The sequence below is a fragment of the Pan paniscus genome, chromosome Y (genome assembly GCF_029289425.2).
Source record: "Pan paniscus chromosome Y, NHGRI_mPanPan1-v2.0_pri, whole genome shotgun sequence".
Classification (NCBI taxonomy): Eukaryota; Metazoa; Chordata; class Mammalia; order Primates; family Hominidae; genus Pan; species Pan paniscus.
Window position 1 is genome coordinate 38,443,713 of NC_073273.2, and position 18,261 is coordinate 38,461,973.

Consider the following 18,261-nt stretch of genomic DNA (forward strand, 5'->3'; position numbering starts at 1 on the left):
TCTAGTAAAAATACAAGAAATTAGCTGGGCGCGGTGACGGGCGCTTATAATCCCAGCTACTTGGGAGGCTGGGGCAGGAGAATTGCTTGAACCTGGGAGGCTGAGGTTGCAGTGAGCTGAAATTGCACCCTTGTATTCCAGCCTGGGTAACATGGGCAAAACTCTGTCTCAAAAAAAAAAAAGATTGTCTCGTGGTGTATGGACATTTGTCTTGTGTATCAGATGGCGATTAATCAAGATGCTTTATAGCTTAGATTGATATAATTATGCCCCAAAGAGAGTTTTTGTGTTGATAGAAGCTTAAAATGCTATTTATATTTTGTGATTTTTTTTCAAGTTGACTTTTGACTCTATTTTTTTAATGTTGGAAATATTACAGGAAATTTGAAAGTTTCATGGGAATAAACACTGGAAAAAATACTTATGAATGACACATTTTGATTATTTCTCTCTATATATCGTTTGTCTTTTATCAGACTTATCTATTTACTATAGATAGATGCAGTACATATACTTTCTTAAGACTGGTGACCTCATTACCAGTAGATTAGTAACGATTGTGAGTTGATTGGTTTCGTCAATAATGACAAACTAGGAAGGAAAAGAGAACTATGTATTTTTTGTGATAACCCCAGGTAAAAGGGTGTGAACTCATTGTTCCAGAATGTACCTGGATGTCTGATATTCTTCATCATGCAACACATGTGCTTTGATACTGATAGATACTTTTTATTTTTAAATAAGAATACTGAAATGAATATTTGGTTGGAGGCATGGATTATATTTTTTACAGGGTTTGATATTTTGTTAAGGGGAGGATATTGACCACATTTTGTTAAGAATGTATAGCATTAAAAATTTTTTAAGTAGTAGCTAGAATTTAGCTTCTGTAAACTCTCTTAATTATAGCAATTTTCATGTGCCTTATTATACTGTTAAGTTCTTCTTATTTCAGTCAAACTCAGCGAAGTCCCCACATATTTTATCGCCATGATTTAATCAACCACCTTCAACAAAATCATGCTTTAGTTACTTTGGTAGCAGAAAACCTTGCAACCTACATGAATAGCATCAGATTGTATGCTAGAGGTATGTATGATAAGCTAAAATTAACTATGGGGAATCAACTTTGTTTTGCTCTAAATGTTAATAACCTAAGAAATGACAACACTTATTTTTGAATGAGAAAAAATAGAAGTGGATTTATACTTCATATTGCATTCACTTGAGGAATATGATCTACTTGGTATCCCAAATCTTAGGCAACCTAAACTCTAGGCCACCTTTCCCAGTGTCTTTATTAAATGCATGTCTACTTACTCATCCTTCTTCTTGGTATCTTTTGTTTCATACCTGGGAGCTCTGCCTGTTAGTATCTATGGTAGGTTATAATTCTCTTGGGTCTCTTTGGTGTGTACTCAAGTCATTACGCTTTTGCTCTTTTTTTGAGGGGAATGGAGTCTCACTCTGTGGCCCAGGCCAAAGTGCAGTCGTACAGTCTCAGTTCATTGCAGCATCTGCTTCTCCGGCCCAAGTGATCCTCCCACCTCAGTCTCCTGAGTAGCTAGGACCACAGGCACCCACCACTATGCCCTGCTGTTTCATATTTTTAGCAGAGACAGGGTTTCGCCATGTTGACCAGGCTGATCTTGAACTCCTGGGCTCAAGTGTTCCTCCTGCCTTGGCCTCCCAGAGTGTTGGGATTACAGGCTGAGCCACCGCGCCCGGCCTATCTTGGTATTTTTAAAGACAAACCACTTTCTGAAATTATCACATCATCCTAAGCTGGCAGTTCTCCAGTTTCAAATCCTTCACCTTCCTTTTTGCTGGGTCTGACCCGCAGACTCTGGCCAAGCGACGGATGAGAAAATGTACGCAGACACAGGTTTTTTTTGCCTGGGCACACGGCTAGGGGACTGACCGCTCACAGACACCCAGGAAGGTGCTGTAAAGAGTCACAGCAGTTGCAGCCCTGAGAAGTGGGCATTTATTTAATACACATTTAATGACAAAGGCTTTCAGTCAACACAACTTGTGGGTATTTACCTGGAGAGAGCAGTCCTGCACGCACATGATTAAAGGCCAGGTTCTGAGGCCTAAGTAAACTTAACTTAACCTAGATCAATTCCTTTACACTTCCTTGTTATCTACCTTTTGCTCTCAGGCTCTGGATAAGAGAATTTGGCTGCCTTTAGCCAAATTATCTTTCAAAGCTTTTGCAAAACCTCCCAACCTTCCAAGAAGGTTTGCATCTTTTCCTATAATTTCTTCTTATAATTTCTCCCACTACCCTGACCAAACTCCTACACCTTTTGCTTTAAGTTGTCATATGACTTTGATTTTTCCCATTATATTAGTCTGTAAGTGTGCCTTTTTTATAGCAGTCTTACTCAAAAAAACTGCATTTTCAATACAAAATTGAAGATATTTCACAAAAGTGCAAAGTTTGTTTCTATTGGCATAGATGCAATGACAGCTTCATGAAGAGTGTGTGTGTGTGTGTGTGTGTGTGTGTGTTTACAATCGTCCTTACACTGAATTCATTTATCGTGAAATGGTGGGCAGTCATGGTTGCAGAACTCAGTCTGCAATGCATATCAAACAATTCAGGTTTTTCTTGTGATATCATGATTTTCACTATTTTGGGGGAAGCACATCATTTGGGTCCTCTGGTGTCATTCATTGTTTCCATTATTGCACTAAACACAAAAAATACGTGAGAACTGCAAGATATTTTTTTTTTTTTGACACAGAGTCTCACTCTGTCGCTTAGGCTGGAGTGCAGTGGCACAATCTCAGCTCAGTGCCACCTCTACCATCTGGGTTCAAGTGATTCTCCTGCATCAGCCTTCTGAGTATCTGGGATTACAGGCATGCTGCACCATGCCCAGCTAATTTTTGTATTTTTAGTAGAGACACGGTTTCACCATGTTGGTCAGGCTGGTCTCAAACTCCTGACCTCATGATCCTCCCTTGTTGGCCTCCCAAAGTGCTGGGATTATGGGATTACAGGCATGAGCCACCATGCCCAGCCAAGAGATTACTTTATACCATGATACATAATGTACTGAAGAGACTAACTGCTCACTCAGGAGTTTAGAATCACACAGCATTTTAAGTATACTCAGCAAAACTGGAGCTCACTGAAATAAACATATTTTAAGTATTCATGACATTTCATTTTTTCTAAAATTTTTTTTTTTTGAGACTGAGTCTCACTGTCACGCAAGCTGGAGTGCAGTGGCACCGTGTCAGCTCACTGCAACCTTCATCTGCTGGGTTCAAGCAGTTCTCCTGCCTCAGCCTCCCGAGTAGCTGGGATTAGGTGCCCACCACCATGCCCAACTAATTTTTATATTTTTAGTAGAGATGGGCTTTCACTGTGTTGACCAGGCTTGTCTTGAACTCCTAACCTCAGGTGATGTGTCTGCCTTGGCCTTGCAAAGTGCTGGGATTACAGGCGTTAGCCACTGTACCCGGCCTTTTCTCTTTTTTTTTTTCAATATTTCTAAGCTATGTTGTTCATCTGTTTTCTCTAATTGTCACAAATTTTCTAAAAATTTTCTAATACTCATCATTTATTTTAAAAGATCCATATATATTAATGAGTAGACCAGTGCAGTTCAAGCCCATGTTGTTCAGGGGTCAACTGTACTTGTTACTGGGAAATAAACATAACTTTAAGGAATAAAATTAGGTGATGTGTCCAGCTTACCTTCAAATGGTTCATTAAAATGACATATACATATAAACAGAGATACCTGTAAAAACAAATAGGCAACATCTAAACAGTTGATATATCTGGATAAACAGTAGTTCATTGTATTATTTTTGCACCTCGTCTATAAATTTGAAATTACATTAAAATGTAAAGTCATACACATAAACCACCCCCATGCCACACACTCCCCCCTCAAGAAAAAAAAAATAGCTTTTAGTTCAAAGTGTATAGGGGATGAAAAAGTACCTCGAGTGCCAGTCTGATGTTTAAACAGATGTTTCAATATCGTGGTCGGAAAAACAAGAAAACATATATGCAACTGAAAGTCTCTTTACATTATTGTGCCAGATTTTTAAAGAAAACTTGAGGGTCTGAGATTTGGTGCAATCTGTCAGTCTCATGGAAGTAAGCTGTACGTTTCTACAACAGTTGCCAGGTGTTCCTGTATATAGAAGTAAAAAGCCACGAGTCAAAATATGCGAGATTTCTTTCTTCACTAAATATTGCACATTCTAAACATTCTATTCCATCTTTATTGCAAGTCAAGATTTTGCTTCTAATTGAAGAACGTTTTTTGGCGCCAAATGTGAACATTACAAGGTCCAAGAGATGTATACCTGAGAAATACCTGTGTCTGTTGCAGAAGAAAAACAACATATTTCTCCCATACTATGTTTAAAAGTTTCGGGATAAAGGTCTTTCATTCCTGACAACACTTGGTATTGGTATGTATTTCAACTGTCTTCTGTTTAATGTCACAAACAGTCATTTTCAGGCATATGGTTTTTATCGTATTCTTCTAATGCTTTTCTTCTGTTACTTTTATTTTGCTAGGTATTGGGATAAGCCACCTTAGGGCACTTTTCCTTAAAAGCATGGCTTTTGTGTTGGAGTAAATTCATATTTTAGTTGAGTGTTACCTTTTGAATAAGTTTGTGTGTGTGTGTGTGTGTGTGTGTGTGTGTGTGTGTTTGAGATGGAATCTTGCTCTATCACCTAGGCTGGAGTGCAGTGGAGCAATCTTGGCTCACTGCAACCTCTGCCTCCCATGTTCAAGTGGTTTCCCTGCCTCAGCCTCCTGAGTAGCTGGGACTACAGGCGTGTGCCACCACACCCGGCTAATGTTATATATTTTAGTAGAGACCATGTTGGCCAGGATGGTCTCGATCTTCTGACCTTGTGATCTGCCCGCCTCTGCCTAGCAAAGTGCTAGGATTACAGGCGTGAGCCACCGTGCCTAGCCAGGACAGTAGCTTTGAACTTAATTTTTGCTGTTTAAAATGTATTTACAGGTCAGGCATGGTATCTCACGCCTATAATCCCAGCACTTTGGGAGGCCAAGGCTGGAAGATCATGAGGTCAAGAGATCAAGACCATTCTGGCCAACATGATGAAACCCCGTCTTTACTAAAAATACAAAAATTATCTGGGCATGGTGGTGTGCACCTGTAGCTCCAGCTACTTGAGAGGCTGAGGCAGGAGAATCACTTGAATCCGGGAGACAAAGGTTGCAGTGAACCAAGATCGCACCACTGCACTCCATCCTGGCAACAGAGCGAGGCTCCATCTCAAAAAAAAAAAAAATTCTTTACAAACACTGAGATTTTCACCCAGTAGATGATGTTAATAAAGTAAATAAAAAGCATTTACCAATTTTATATTAAAAAATAAAGATTTCTGACATAGGCTAGGCCTGGTTTCCAACACAAGTATTTATAATCATAATGACAAGGTAGGTTTTTCAGAGTATCTGAGACTGTTTGAGCCAGTTCATACCCTGGTGATTGAGATACTCACATGATAACTTTATAAAATACAGCATTTTCTCTCATCTTAATTTTTTTGAGTGAATAAAGAAGTGATATTTTTAATGTTGAAATACTTTGCCTACAAAGAAGGAAGGAAATATTTTGCCTACAAAGAAGGAAGGAAAATGGAAACATGATGGTAAAAAAATCGTAGGCTGTACTCACAAATTGCGCCAGTGTGTGTGATGAATGAAGGGGGAATTAAGACTAAAAAAATATTTTTGATAACGTGTTCAGCAAGTTATATTTTTCTTTGTGTAAAAAGTGACTATTTTTTGTGGAAGTAAAGGGTTTAAATAAACATACCATAATTACAAGTTTCTGTTAATGAGAATGATTATTAACTTAATAATTTCTTTTTACCTAAGTCAATAATGTTGTGGATATACATGTGTATAATGCATAATTTTGGTTTATTTGCAGATCATGAAGACTATGATCCACAAACAGTGAGGCTTGGAAGTCGATACAGTCATGTTCAAGAAGTTCAAGAACGACTAAACTTCCTTAGGTTTGTTTTAAACCATCAGTGCTATTCTTTTAAGGCACTGCAGTGATAAGGAATGCAGGGTTATTCTGTATTTATTTTTTCTTTTTGAGATAGGATCTCATTCTGTCATTCAGGCTCAAGTGCAGTGGGGCAATCTAGGCTCACTGAAGCCTCAACCTCTCCAGGCGGTGATCTTCCCACTTCAGCCTCCTGAGTGGCTTGTGAATGTTTTAACAATGATAGAGACAAAAGCAACCTCTAACTATGTATAATAACATTACTTTAAATGGGATAAGTAAAGTTGTCTGTCCTTTAAGCCAAAACTATGTTCCAAACTGAATTTACTCAGTAATACATAGCTTTTAATGACATGTATTTTTTTATGTATGTATAGCTTGAATATTGAGAGATCTCTTAGAAATGCAGTTTACCATACCATTGCAAGAAAAGTATTTGAATAAGTATACTAAGAAAAGTTGCCAGAACTATTTTTCAGTGTTTTATAAAATTTACTGAATTCATTATTTTTCTCTATTAATTCTGGGATTAGTTTTCTTTTTACAGAGCATGTAATTCTGTTTGCTGATCAATCATATAATTTATGGGACAATATTTATTTGACATAAAGTCTGTTGTTTTTTTTTATTCAGTCAGTTCATAACTATTGAGGATTTTATGGTCTGCCAGATAGATCTCATCTTTATTATAGGATTTCAGTTTGCAAAATATTCTAGTATCAGGTTTTCTGACACTTGTAGTACCTTTTTTTTAACCACATAGAAAAACAATCTGCCTCTTAATATTGAGTATCTCTTCCAAAGTGAGCCATTGTTTTTGGTAAATGTGTTCCTTAGGTTTATTGGATTGGAAAAATTAGTTAGTATTTATTCATTCTATTAGTAAAGTTTAGAATCAGATGACCTTCCAGAGTTCATATTACAGTACTACAGTTAATCAAAGGGGGAAGCTATAAGAGCTAATGCCGGCTGAATATATTTGGCCTTGTGCTAATCACTTTACTCATCATGACAGCCTTGTGAGGCAGGTGTTAACTCCTCATTGGGATTCCGTTTGGGGAAAACAAAGTGCTTTGAAATCACACAGCTGGTATGTGATAGAGACCAGATTACCCATATAGAAGTTTTTAAAAGTGTCTGCCCTATGACACTAGTGAATTTTCAGACATTTACACTGAAACCTTAGTTTACAAACTGCTGTGTTTCATCTTGCTGGATCTCTTGTTGCTCATTTATAAATTAGGATGAGAGAGATTAGGTAGATTTAATCTAGGTGGTCCCTTCATGCTCAGCACTCTTACAGAGATATTAACAACTTAAAATTAAGATCCAGGCCAGGCGTGGTGGCTCACACCTGTAATCTCAGCACTTTGGGAGGCCGAGGTGGGCGGATTACCTGAGGTCAGGAGTTCAAGATCAGCCAGGCCAACATGGTGAAACCGGGTCTCTACTAAAAATACAAAAATTAGCTGGGTGTGGTGGCACACGCCTGTAATCCCAGCTACTCAGGAGGCTGAGGCAGGAGAATTGCTTGAGCCTGGGAGGCAGAGGTTGCTGTGAGCCGAGATTGTGCCACTACACTCCAGACTGGCCAACAGAGCGAGAGTCTGTCTCAAAAAAAAAAAAATTAAGATCCAGAAGAAGAAACCTTCTGCTATTAAATAAAAACGCCACACTCTTTTTGGGAATAAAGCCACTGTCATTTTGTTAACTAAGTGTGAAGTTATTATTCAAATTAAAATAAACTTATTTTTCCTTACATTGTCATTCATAGAAATGGTAGACAGAGTGGGTGGAAGAGTGCTAAGAGAAAGTAGAAGCCAACCAAATAAAGAGACTGCTTAAAGCAGACTAATCATTGTTTTATTGTAGTGAACTAATAAATAGTGAAACAACTAAAAAGCTCGAGGACATCACTGAGGACACACTAATGATTACAGAGATAGACATAATTTTTAATTACTGGTGGATTTTTTGTTTCATATGGCTAGTTATGAGTGCAATATTTTCAGAAATGTAAGCAGTTTAAGCCGCTTTAAATTCACGGTGATATTTAGTTATCTCTGAAAGTCATTTAGTGTAATAACCTTATTTTGCAATGATATAATTTAAGGGAGAGCTAAATCAGTATTGGGTTTCAGAAGGTGAGCTGAAAATGAGGAGAAGTCTTCTTACTTAGGGCACATCACCCAGCAAAGTTGCTGGCATTTTGTAGCTGCCTCATATATATTTGTTAAACAAATGTGAATACCTGACACATTTTAAATTCCAGATATGTGTTTAACAAATTATTTTGAAAGAATTCATATTTTTAAAGCTGTAATTAAAATATAACTGTGGTGAAGTATTATGTTGTGCCTGTCAAAACTTGCTTTGCAGGAAAAAACTATGTTGACCCTAATTACTGATTTTGTTTCTCCAAGATTTTTACTGAAGGATGGCCAACTGTGGCTCTGTGCTCCTCAGGCAAAACAAATATGGAAGTGCTTAGCAGAAAATGCAGTTTATCTTTGTGATCATGAAGCCTGTTTTAAGTGGTATTCCAAGTTAATGGGGGATGAACCAGACTTAGATCCTGATATTAATAAGGACTTCTTTGAAAGTAGTGTGCTTCAGCTTGATCCTTCCCTTTTAACTGAAAATGGAATGAAATGCTTTGAAAGATTTTTCAAAGCTGTCAATTGTCGAGAAAGGAAACTAATAGCAAAAAGAAGATCCTATATGATGGATGATTTGGAATTAATTGGACTAGACTACCTTTGGAGGGTAAGTGAGCAGTAAGAACTTTGATATGCCAACATTGTACCTGAGGTTACTTTTTAAAAATAATTCAAGAGTCATAATTTTGCCTGAGAATTTCATGGCTATATTCTGTTTTGATGCTTGTCCTAGAAATCTAGGTGTGCAAGGATAATTGCTCTTCTTTACCTTCTTATATTTTATTCATTACTGTTTTTTTCTCTCACCCTGTTGTACTAACTTAGAATCTGTCACCCTTTTCAGATGTATAGAATTATAGTAGGCTGGGTGCGGTGTCTCATGCCTGTAATCCCAGCACTTTGGGAGGCCGAGGCAGGCAGATCACAAGGTTAGGAGATCGAGACCATCCTGGCTAACACGGTGAAACCCCGTCTCTGCTAAACATACAAAAACAAAATTATCCGGGCGTGGTGGTAGGTGCCTTTAGTCCCAGCTACTTGAGAGGCTGAGGCCAGGAGAATGATGTGAACCTGGGAGGCGGAGCTTGCAGTGAGTTGAGATTGCGCCACTGTACTCCAGCCTGAGGACAGAGCGAGACTCTGTCTCAAAAAAAAAAAAAAAAAAAAAAAAGAATTATAGTAACCCTCTACATGCTAACTACATCTTCTATTCTCCCCTCCTTTGTGAAAGTTATTCTCTTTTTTATATAAGATAGATCTTGAAGTTTATATGTATTTGATGCTGACATGAACGATGGACGGAAGACTATTACTAGGATATCATTATGAATCAATACCTTTATTGATATTGTTCACTTTGTATATATTTAAATAGCTGGAATAAATGTTGCATGCTCATAAAGCTAACTTTCCCATATTAATAGTGTAATATATCTTGTTGCCATCTTGATATATCTAATCTGTTGTGTCACAGCTTATATTTTGGGTTTTATTATTTACTTATTCTCTGGACAAACTTTATGTAAACTGAGAAGTTGCTACAGTGTTCCATTAAAACCAGTGGTTTTGAAACATTTTAACTAGTAGTAACTCCTATCAATTAAAAAACTATATACAGGTAGTGGAAGTAAGAGAGGAAAGCTTGCATTTCTTTGCTTAGTTTCCCATTATTCATTTCCTTTCTGTCTTCAAACTCCCCAAATTTTCATTCCTGAAATACTCTAAGGTGCAAGGATTCTAAACTTAGTTTGAAAAACACTGATTTATTAAATGATTGGTAAAGATTTACAAAAATTCCTGGGGCCAGCAGGATAGCTCTATGTTAAATAGTATTTCTCGCACCCTTTTTTTTTTTTAGCATACTTGAATTACCCCTTGAAAACCTATCAGCTTGACTAACAAGTTGACAAGTTAAATATTATCACTTGAAGTATTTGTGTCTTTCATTCTTAAGCAAACGGCTTTGTTCAGAAAACTTGTATTTTTTATTAATCTTTGAATTCTTAAGATCACTTATATTGAGTATCAAAATCAACTTATCTTTAAGTTATTGAAGATTATATTAAAAATAATTAAGGATATGATTTAAATTTAAATACCAAATTAAGCTGTATCTTGAATGGTTTTAATACTGTAATATTTTTGGAACCAGGTTGTGATTCAGAGTAGTGACGAGATTGCCAACAGAGCTATAGATCTTCTTAAAGAGATATACACAAACCTTGGCCCAAGATTAAAAGCCAATCAGGTGAGAATTGAAGTGCTTAAAAAGATCCACAACAATTGGGTTAAGTTGTTGGGTAGTATCTTTTTTAACCTGAAAATAACTAGAAAATAATCTTTAACTCTTGTCAAAAATATTTTTTCAGTGTTTAATCCACTTTTCTCCCTTGCCCAATGCTGACTAAAGAAATGTTTCTTTGATAATTATCCTTAGGTGATTGAAATAATTTTAAATGTAATTATTCATTATCGTATGTTGAGATGGCCAGAACTTTGTCTGAGATTGGCCTTTTGTCTAGGCATTTCTTTTTGTTTGTCTTTCTGAGATTTCTGTCTGTCAGCCAGGCTGGAATGCAGTGGTGCAGCCACAACTCAGCTACAGCCTGGAACTCCCAGGCTCAAGCTATCTTCCTGCCTCTGATTATAGGCGCACACCACCGCACCAGCTAATTTTTTTTTTTTCGTTCATCTTAGAGATGAGACCTCACTATGTTGCCAGAGCTAGTGTCTAACTCCTGGGCTCATGCTATCTTCCCTCTTCAGCCTCCCAAAGTGCTGGGATTACAGGCATGAGCCACATGTGCCCGACTGGACATTCACTTTTTTTTTTTTTTTTTTTTTTTTGAGATGGAGTTTCGCTCTTGTTGCCCAGGTTAGAGTTCAATGGCGGGATCTTGGCTGTCTGAACCTCCGCCTCCCAGGTTCAAGCAATTCTCCTGCCTCAGCTTTCCAAGTAGCTGGGATTACAGGCGCCTGCCACAACACCTGGCTAATTTTGTATTTTTTTAGTAGAGACGGTTTCACCATGTTGGTGAGGCTGATCTTGAACACCTGACCTCAGGTGATCCACCTGCCTCGGCCTCCCAAAGAGCTGGGATTACAGGCGTGAGCCACCACACCTGGCCAACATTCACTTTTTAAAAACAAAATTGGTTTATACTTGCTAGTTTCACATAATCAGTTTCCTTTTCAGGAAACTTGTGTTTTACTACTGGGTAAATATGACTATGATTGAATTACCTTTAAATTGACATTTTACTGCTTTTTATTAGATTGATGTCACATTTCATTTGTAAACAACCTGGATTATCTGTATTTGTCCATTATTTATAGGTGGTTATCCATGAAGACTTCATTCAGTCTTGCTTTGATCGTTTAAAAGCATCGTATGATACACTGTGTGTTTTTGATGGTGACAAAAACAGCATTAATTGTGCAAGACAAGAAGCCATTCGAATGGTTAGAGTATTAACTGTTATAAAAGAGTACATTAATGAATGTGACAGTGATTATCACAAGGAAAGAATGATTCTACCTATGTTGAGGTTTGTGTGAAGTTGATCTCTAGTGTTAACTTACAATTACTTAATATTTTCTTAGAAAGTTACTTAGGAAAGTAATAATAGGTTAAAAGGAAAGTGGGGGATATTCTTATTTCCGAATTCCAATATTCTCACCTTTAAAAACAGCTGTATCTTTTTTTAAAAAGATGCTTTTTGATAGGGTACATTTTTATTTTGATTTATGTTTGGGTAAGGTATTTCACTCATTAGTTAACAGTGTCTCTTTTATTTTTCCAAGTCGTTATCATTCCTTAAGTGTGATAGACTTATTTTGCATTTGATGGTTTTTTATTTGAACGTTCTTAAAAATAAAATTAAGAACTGCTTATTAAGCCAGTATGAGAAGGAATATTTTTAAATGGTGTTTGCTAAAATTCCTTTAAATTTAAAAACTAATTACCATAAAATAATTAGATGATCTAATAGTCAGATATTAATATAATCATAAATTATATACAAATTCTATAGCACGTGATACGAATAATAATCATATAACTAAATCATATAAGTATAACTAAAGTCAGTTACTTATTAACAATTTAATGGCAATTACAGTTTTGGGGAAAGTTTACAGAATGAGCACAATCACGTTTTTTAAAAGTCTGATTCCACTTTCTTAACTGAAAAAATGTAAAATTGCTTTTTAATACTGTTTTTTATTTTGCATCTTACCTATCAGAAGAGAATAAAGTAAGCAAGATTATACCAAGATAAATATTTTGGGGTATATTTTGACAGAAACGTGCATTTTAGCATTTTTGTTGATATGTTCAAGCCGAAACTCATATTCCATGTTTGAAAATAGTCTTAGTGAGTTGAGTTTTGTGGCATGAAAATAACTGAAGCATTATTCATGTCTGTTGTGATCTATCGTAAGTAGGAAGCTTTTTTTCAGCCTTCACAGAGATAAGATTAACAACAGAATTTGATTATTGCATTTCCAAGATTGTGATGTTTGTTCACTGTTTAAAAGAAGCATGGTGTTCTAAAGATCCTAAATACAAAATAAGTTGTTTTAACTGTCCTCCTCTGACTTAATAATAAAATATTAAATTTTCAGGGTTTTTTTAGCAGTCTGCTGAATATCATTGTGGTTTTTTCTTTTTTTTTAATTCTTTTTATTTACTTATTTATTTTTCAGAGCATTTCGTGGCAAACACCTCTCTCTTATAGTTCGGTTTCCAAACCAGGGCAGACAGGTTGATGAGTTGGATATATGGTCTCATACGAATGACACAATTGGTTCAGTACGGCGATGTATTGTTAATCGTATTAAAGCCAATGTAGCCCACACAAAAATTGAACTTTTTGTGGGTGGTGAGCTGATAGATTCTGAAGATGACAGAAAACTAATTGGACAATTAAACTTAAAAGATAAATCTGTAAGTAAATACAGCTTTTAAATAAGTCATGAAACTTAAATGTTGAGGCTATATTAGTAAGCCTCAACATTTATTATTAACGTATTATTTAGTAAATGTCTGTTGGGCATCTAACTATTATGTACAAACTTCTGTGTTGGTATCTAGATTATAATCACCTTGAATAAGATAGATGTCACAGAACTTAAAGGAAATACAATTAAATGGTTATGTTAGACAGTAATTTTTAAATGTATTTCTAAAATTAAAGCCTAAGATGTATTTTAACCTTTCAATGTATCTAGTTCCCATTACTTGTAGAAATGTTTTGCCTTGTCTTTGCTACTAAACACACTGTTATTTTCAGCTAATTACAGCCAAACTTACACAAATAAATTCCAATATGCCATCAAGTCCTGATAGCTCTTCCGATTCCTCAACTGCATCTCCTGGAAACCACCATAATCATTACAATGATGGTCCCAATCTAGAGGTGGAAAGTTGTTTGCCTGGGGTGGTGAGTAATTCTCTATTCAAAATATGAAGAAATGTGTAGAATAGTTCTTTTTCTGAGGAGCTTCATAGATTTATAGAGATTCATAAATGGGTCAAAATGTCAACAGTATAGTCAACTGTTAACTTCTGAGTGAATTTCTTAGTTGTAGGAATTTATAATAAAATTATGTAGGTAGAATTAATCTGTTATAGCTTACGTATGGTATTAAATATATAGCTCTAGAAGGTACTACTATATTTTCAGTCTTTTAGGATAGTTTTAAAGAAAAATAGGATGTATTATCTTTCTATGATTCTTAGAAATACATCTCATACGTAAAGGAACAACAGCTTCTACCTTTCTTAGCCTTTCCCTCAGCCTCTTAAAAATTATGCCTACAATTATACCAGTCACTTCAGCATTAGGGAGATTTAAGTCTCTGAAAAAATTGGATTAGGAATTTAATTCCTGAGGGAGTGAGGTGCCTTTTGTATAATCAGCATCTGAGTACTATGTGAAACTACAGTTTATAAAAAAATCGAAAAATTGTTGCAATGAAATTACTCAAAGTATATTAGAAAGCTTAATATGTAATGTATAAATTTGCATGTTGAATCAATGGATTTATCAATGTAAAAATAGTCATTTGGGGTGGTATAAATGGTATATCCAGAAATGTGATTGACCAATAGAAACCTTATTTGAAGGATAGACAGTGGATAAATTTTCATTAACAGAAAACTTTTTGTAGCACAATTTGCAGGTAAATATTTTGTATATTCTGTATTCTAGATAATGTCAGTGCATCCCAGATACATCTCTTTCCTTTGGCAAGTTGCAGACTTAGGTAGGAACCTGAATATGCCACCTCTTAGAGATGGAGCAAGAGTACTTATGAAACTTATGCCACCAGGTAAGAAAATGATCCATCCCCCTATTCCACAGAAAGGATGCTCATAACTACATGATGGATGAAAAAGAAAATATTAACAAATTCTGTTTGCAAATCTAATATACTTTGTGGAATAGTCTCTAATGTTGATCATGTGTCTTTCATAGTGTTGCTGATGAAAATATTTTCAAGGATGGGAAAATATTTAGGAGCATGTAATTATCATGAAATACTTCTAGAAAACTAATACTTCAGAAAGTCAGGGTTCTTTCAAGGCTCCCAGTGACGAACAGCAGTCTCCTACCTCATCCATCTATCAAAGAAAACTCGCCCTCAAGGTTTACCTTTCATTACTGGATATACCATTTTTTTTCTAAGCACTATGCCCATGCTATTTTTGTGTGTCAGGTTTTAGACATTAAGTATTGACTTGTGAAAATGTATTTCTTATGCATTACCACATCCTTACTCTCTGGTCATGTCACAGTTTTTGTTTAAATCTATATGCATTGTTCACATTTTTAACACAATGTGAAAATACTACAATCTCCTAAGTTACTCACACATGATTATACTAAATTTTAATATTGCCTTTATCATTTGCTTGGTTTTCTTGGTGTTAATTACTAAATTTTCTCATACTCCTTCCAGTAATTTCCTAAAACAATTGTTCACATGGTCAAATCTGTTATATCATGTTTTCTTGGAGCATTTCATCTTCCTGCTGCCTTGTGCTTTGTTCTCTTTGACACAGCTATCATTCTGGGACTTCTGTATACAGCCTTTCCTTTGGTGGTCTTCTGGTGCTCCTTGGTCTTGCATCTTTCTTGAGTTAATCTTCATTTTGCCGAAGGACACCCTCCTAAAAATCGATACATGGAAAACAAGATTTTTTTGTTAAGACATTACTTTTCTGAATGCACCTAAACTCTCCCACATGCAGTAGTTTATTATTTGGTTGTTTTGTTTTTTTCTATTTTTTTACTTGGAGTAGGTTGAACATAGAGCTGAAAGCAGAACATCTGCAGTTTCATGGCAATATTGGCTGCTGGGAGGACTGAACCTGTTGTGTCTTAACTTTCTGTCTAGAAGCTTTGTTTTTAACTCTTTAGTTCTGAAATCTAATGATGAAGTGCCTTGGAATGGTAGTTGTACTTTGATTTTTTTGTTGTTTGTTGTGTGTACTAAGTAATCAACAGATGTTGTTAGTTGAAAGAGTAGTTTCTTCAGCTGTGAGAAATTGGTATTTTTGTATAAATAGCATCTGATTTTGAACGTACTGTCATTAAATGGCTTGTATTTGTTGGCCTACAAATGAGCCATTTTCCAGCTCCAAGACTAAATTGGCCATTTACCTGATCACTGATTTGTTTTAGTGTAAAATGTTCCATAGAAGATAAAATATGGACTCTCTAACATACAAATAAAATCTACCATATGTATATGTCTATAGATGTGCCTTGGAGATACTGTGGTTTCCATTACCATACCACCACAATAAAGTGTACCTCTCAATAAATCAAGTCGGACAAGTTTCTTTGTATCCCGGTGTGCATAAAAGTTTTTTACACTAGTGTAAAACTAAAAGTTTTATACACTATACACATAAAAGTTTTTTACACTATAAATGTGCAATGGCATTATATCTTTTTAAAAAGGTATACAGCAATTAAAAATACATTATTGCTAAAAAATAGTAACTATCTTGTGAGCCTTCAGCGAATTGTAACTTTTTGCCATTGAAGGGTCTTGCTTCAACATCAACTGCTGCTAACTGATCAGGGTGATGGTTGCTGAAGCTGGGGACATCTGTGTTCTTAAAAGGAGACAACAGTGAACTTTTCTGCTATTGACTCTCCTTTCTGGATAGATTCCCATGTAGCTTGGGATAGTATTTGATAGCATCTGACCCCAAGTAAAACTTATTTCAAAACTTGAGTCAGTCCTCTCAAACTCTGCTCCTGCTTTATCAACTAAGCTTATGTAGTGTAATATTCTAAATCCTGTGTTGTCATCTCAACAGTATTCATATAATCTTTTCCAAGTGTAGATTTCATCTTAAGAAACCACTTCATTTGCTCAGCCATATGAAGCAAGTTCATCTCTGTTAAAGTTTTATTGTGATATTGGCAGCAATTCAGTCACATCTTTAGGCTTCACTTCTAATTCTAGTTCTCTTGCTGTTTCCACTGTATCTGTAGTTCCTTGCCCGACTGATGTCTCAAAGTCATCCAACTTCTTTCAAACTCCCAGTAACGTTGTTATATTGACCTTTTCCCATGAATCGTGAATGTTCTTAGTGGCATCTAGAAGGGAAAATACTTTCCAGAAGGCTTTCAACATACTTTGCCCAGATTCAACAGAGGAATCACTGTCTATGGCAGCAATAGCCATACAAAATGTAATCCTTTGTTCAGTTCCACAAGCTTCTTTTTGAGACAGTTTCACTGTGTCACCCAGGCTGGATTGCAGTGGTACCCTCTTGGCTTACTGCAATCTCCGCCTTTTAGGTTCAAGTGATTGTCCTGCCTTAGCCTCCAGAGTGGCTGGGATTACAGGTGTGTGCCACCACGTGCAGCTAATTTATCATATCTTTTGTAGGAATGGGGTTTCACTGTTTTGACCAGGCTGGGTCTTAAATATTTAATTTGACCAGGCTGGGTCTTAAGCTCCTGGCATCAAGTGATCTGCCTGCCTTGGCCTACCCAAGTTCTGAGATTATGGGTGTAAGCTACCACACCCAGCTATTCTTAAGTGATAAGGTGAAACTCACAATTACTCCATGGGCTGCATAATGGACATTGTGTCAGCAAGCAATGAAAACACCATTCATTTCCACATACATCTCCATGAGAGCTCTTGGGTTGCCAGATACATTGTCAATCAGCAGTAATACATTCAAAAAATCTTTTTTTCTGCATAGTAGGTCTCAACAGTGGCTTACACTATTCAATAGGCTATCCTGTAAACAGATGTGGTGTCATCTAGGCTTTGTTATTTTGCTTGTAGGGCACAGACGAAGTAGATTTCGCGTAATTCTTAAGGACCCTAGGATTTTCAGGAATGGTAAATAAATATTGGCTTCAAATTAAATTTACCCATGACATTAGCCCCTAACAACAGAGTCAGCCTGTTTTATCAAGCCTGGAAGCCAGGCATTAATCTCTCCTTTACAGTTAAGAAAGGTCTAGATGGAATCCTCTTCTGCTACAAGGCTGTTTTGTCTGTACTGAAAATCCATTTACTGTAGACACCATTGTCAATTATCTTAGCTCCATGTTCTAGGTAACTTGCTGTAGCTTCACTTGGTGCTTCAACTTGTACTTTTATGTTTTAGAGATCGCTTCTTCCCTTAAACCTCATGAACTAACCTCTGCTAGTTTTAAGCTTTTCTTCTGCAGCTTTCTTTTCTCTCAGCCTTTATAGAATTGGAGAAAGTTAGAGCTTCACTCTGGTTTAGGCTTTGGCTTTTAATGGAAGGCATGGCTGTATTGATCTATCCAGACAGCTAAAGCTTTCTTCTTCTTTTCAATAATTCTGTTTCATTTTCTAATCTTTCCTATGTGTAGTGGAGCAACACTTCATTTTCTTCAAGAACTTTTCCTTTGCATTCACAACTTGGCTAACTGGTGTAAGAGATCCAGCTCTCAGCCCATTTCAGCTTTTGGCATGCTTTTCTTACTAAGCTTAATCACTAGCTTTTAATTTAAAGTGAGAGATGTGTGACTTCCTTTCACAAGAACACTTAGAA

General features: G+C 36.2%; 1 protein-coding gene across 1 annotated transcript in view; it reads left to right on the top strand.

The window, feature by feature from the left end:
- The window catches only part of LOC129395521 (probable ubiquitin carboxyl-terminal hydrolase FAF-Y), a 177,214-nt gene that overhangs the window by 81,633 nt on the left and 77,320 nt on the right, over window positions 1-18,261 (top strand). The window contains 8 exon segments of the mRNA XM_055106945.3: window positions 956-1,089; window positions 5,953-6,040; window positions 8,460-8,802; window positions 10,348-10,443; window positions 11,532-11,743; window positions 12,903-13,143; window positions 13,490-13,639; window positions 14,411-14,531. Of these exon segments, the coding sequence (XP_054962920.3) occupies window positions 956-1,089; window positions 5,953-6,040; window positions 8,460-8,802; window positions 10,348-10,443; window positions 11,532-11,743; window positions 12,903-13,143; window positions 13,490-13,639; window positions 14,411-14,531 (1,385 nt within the window).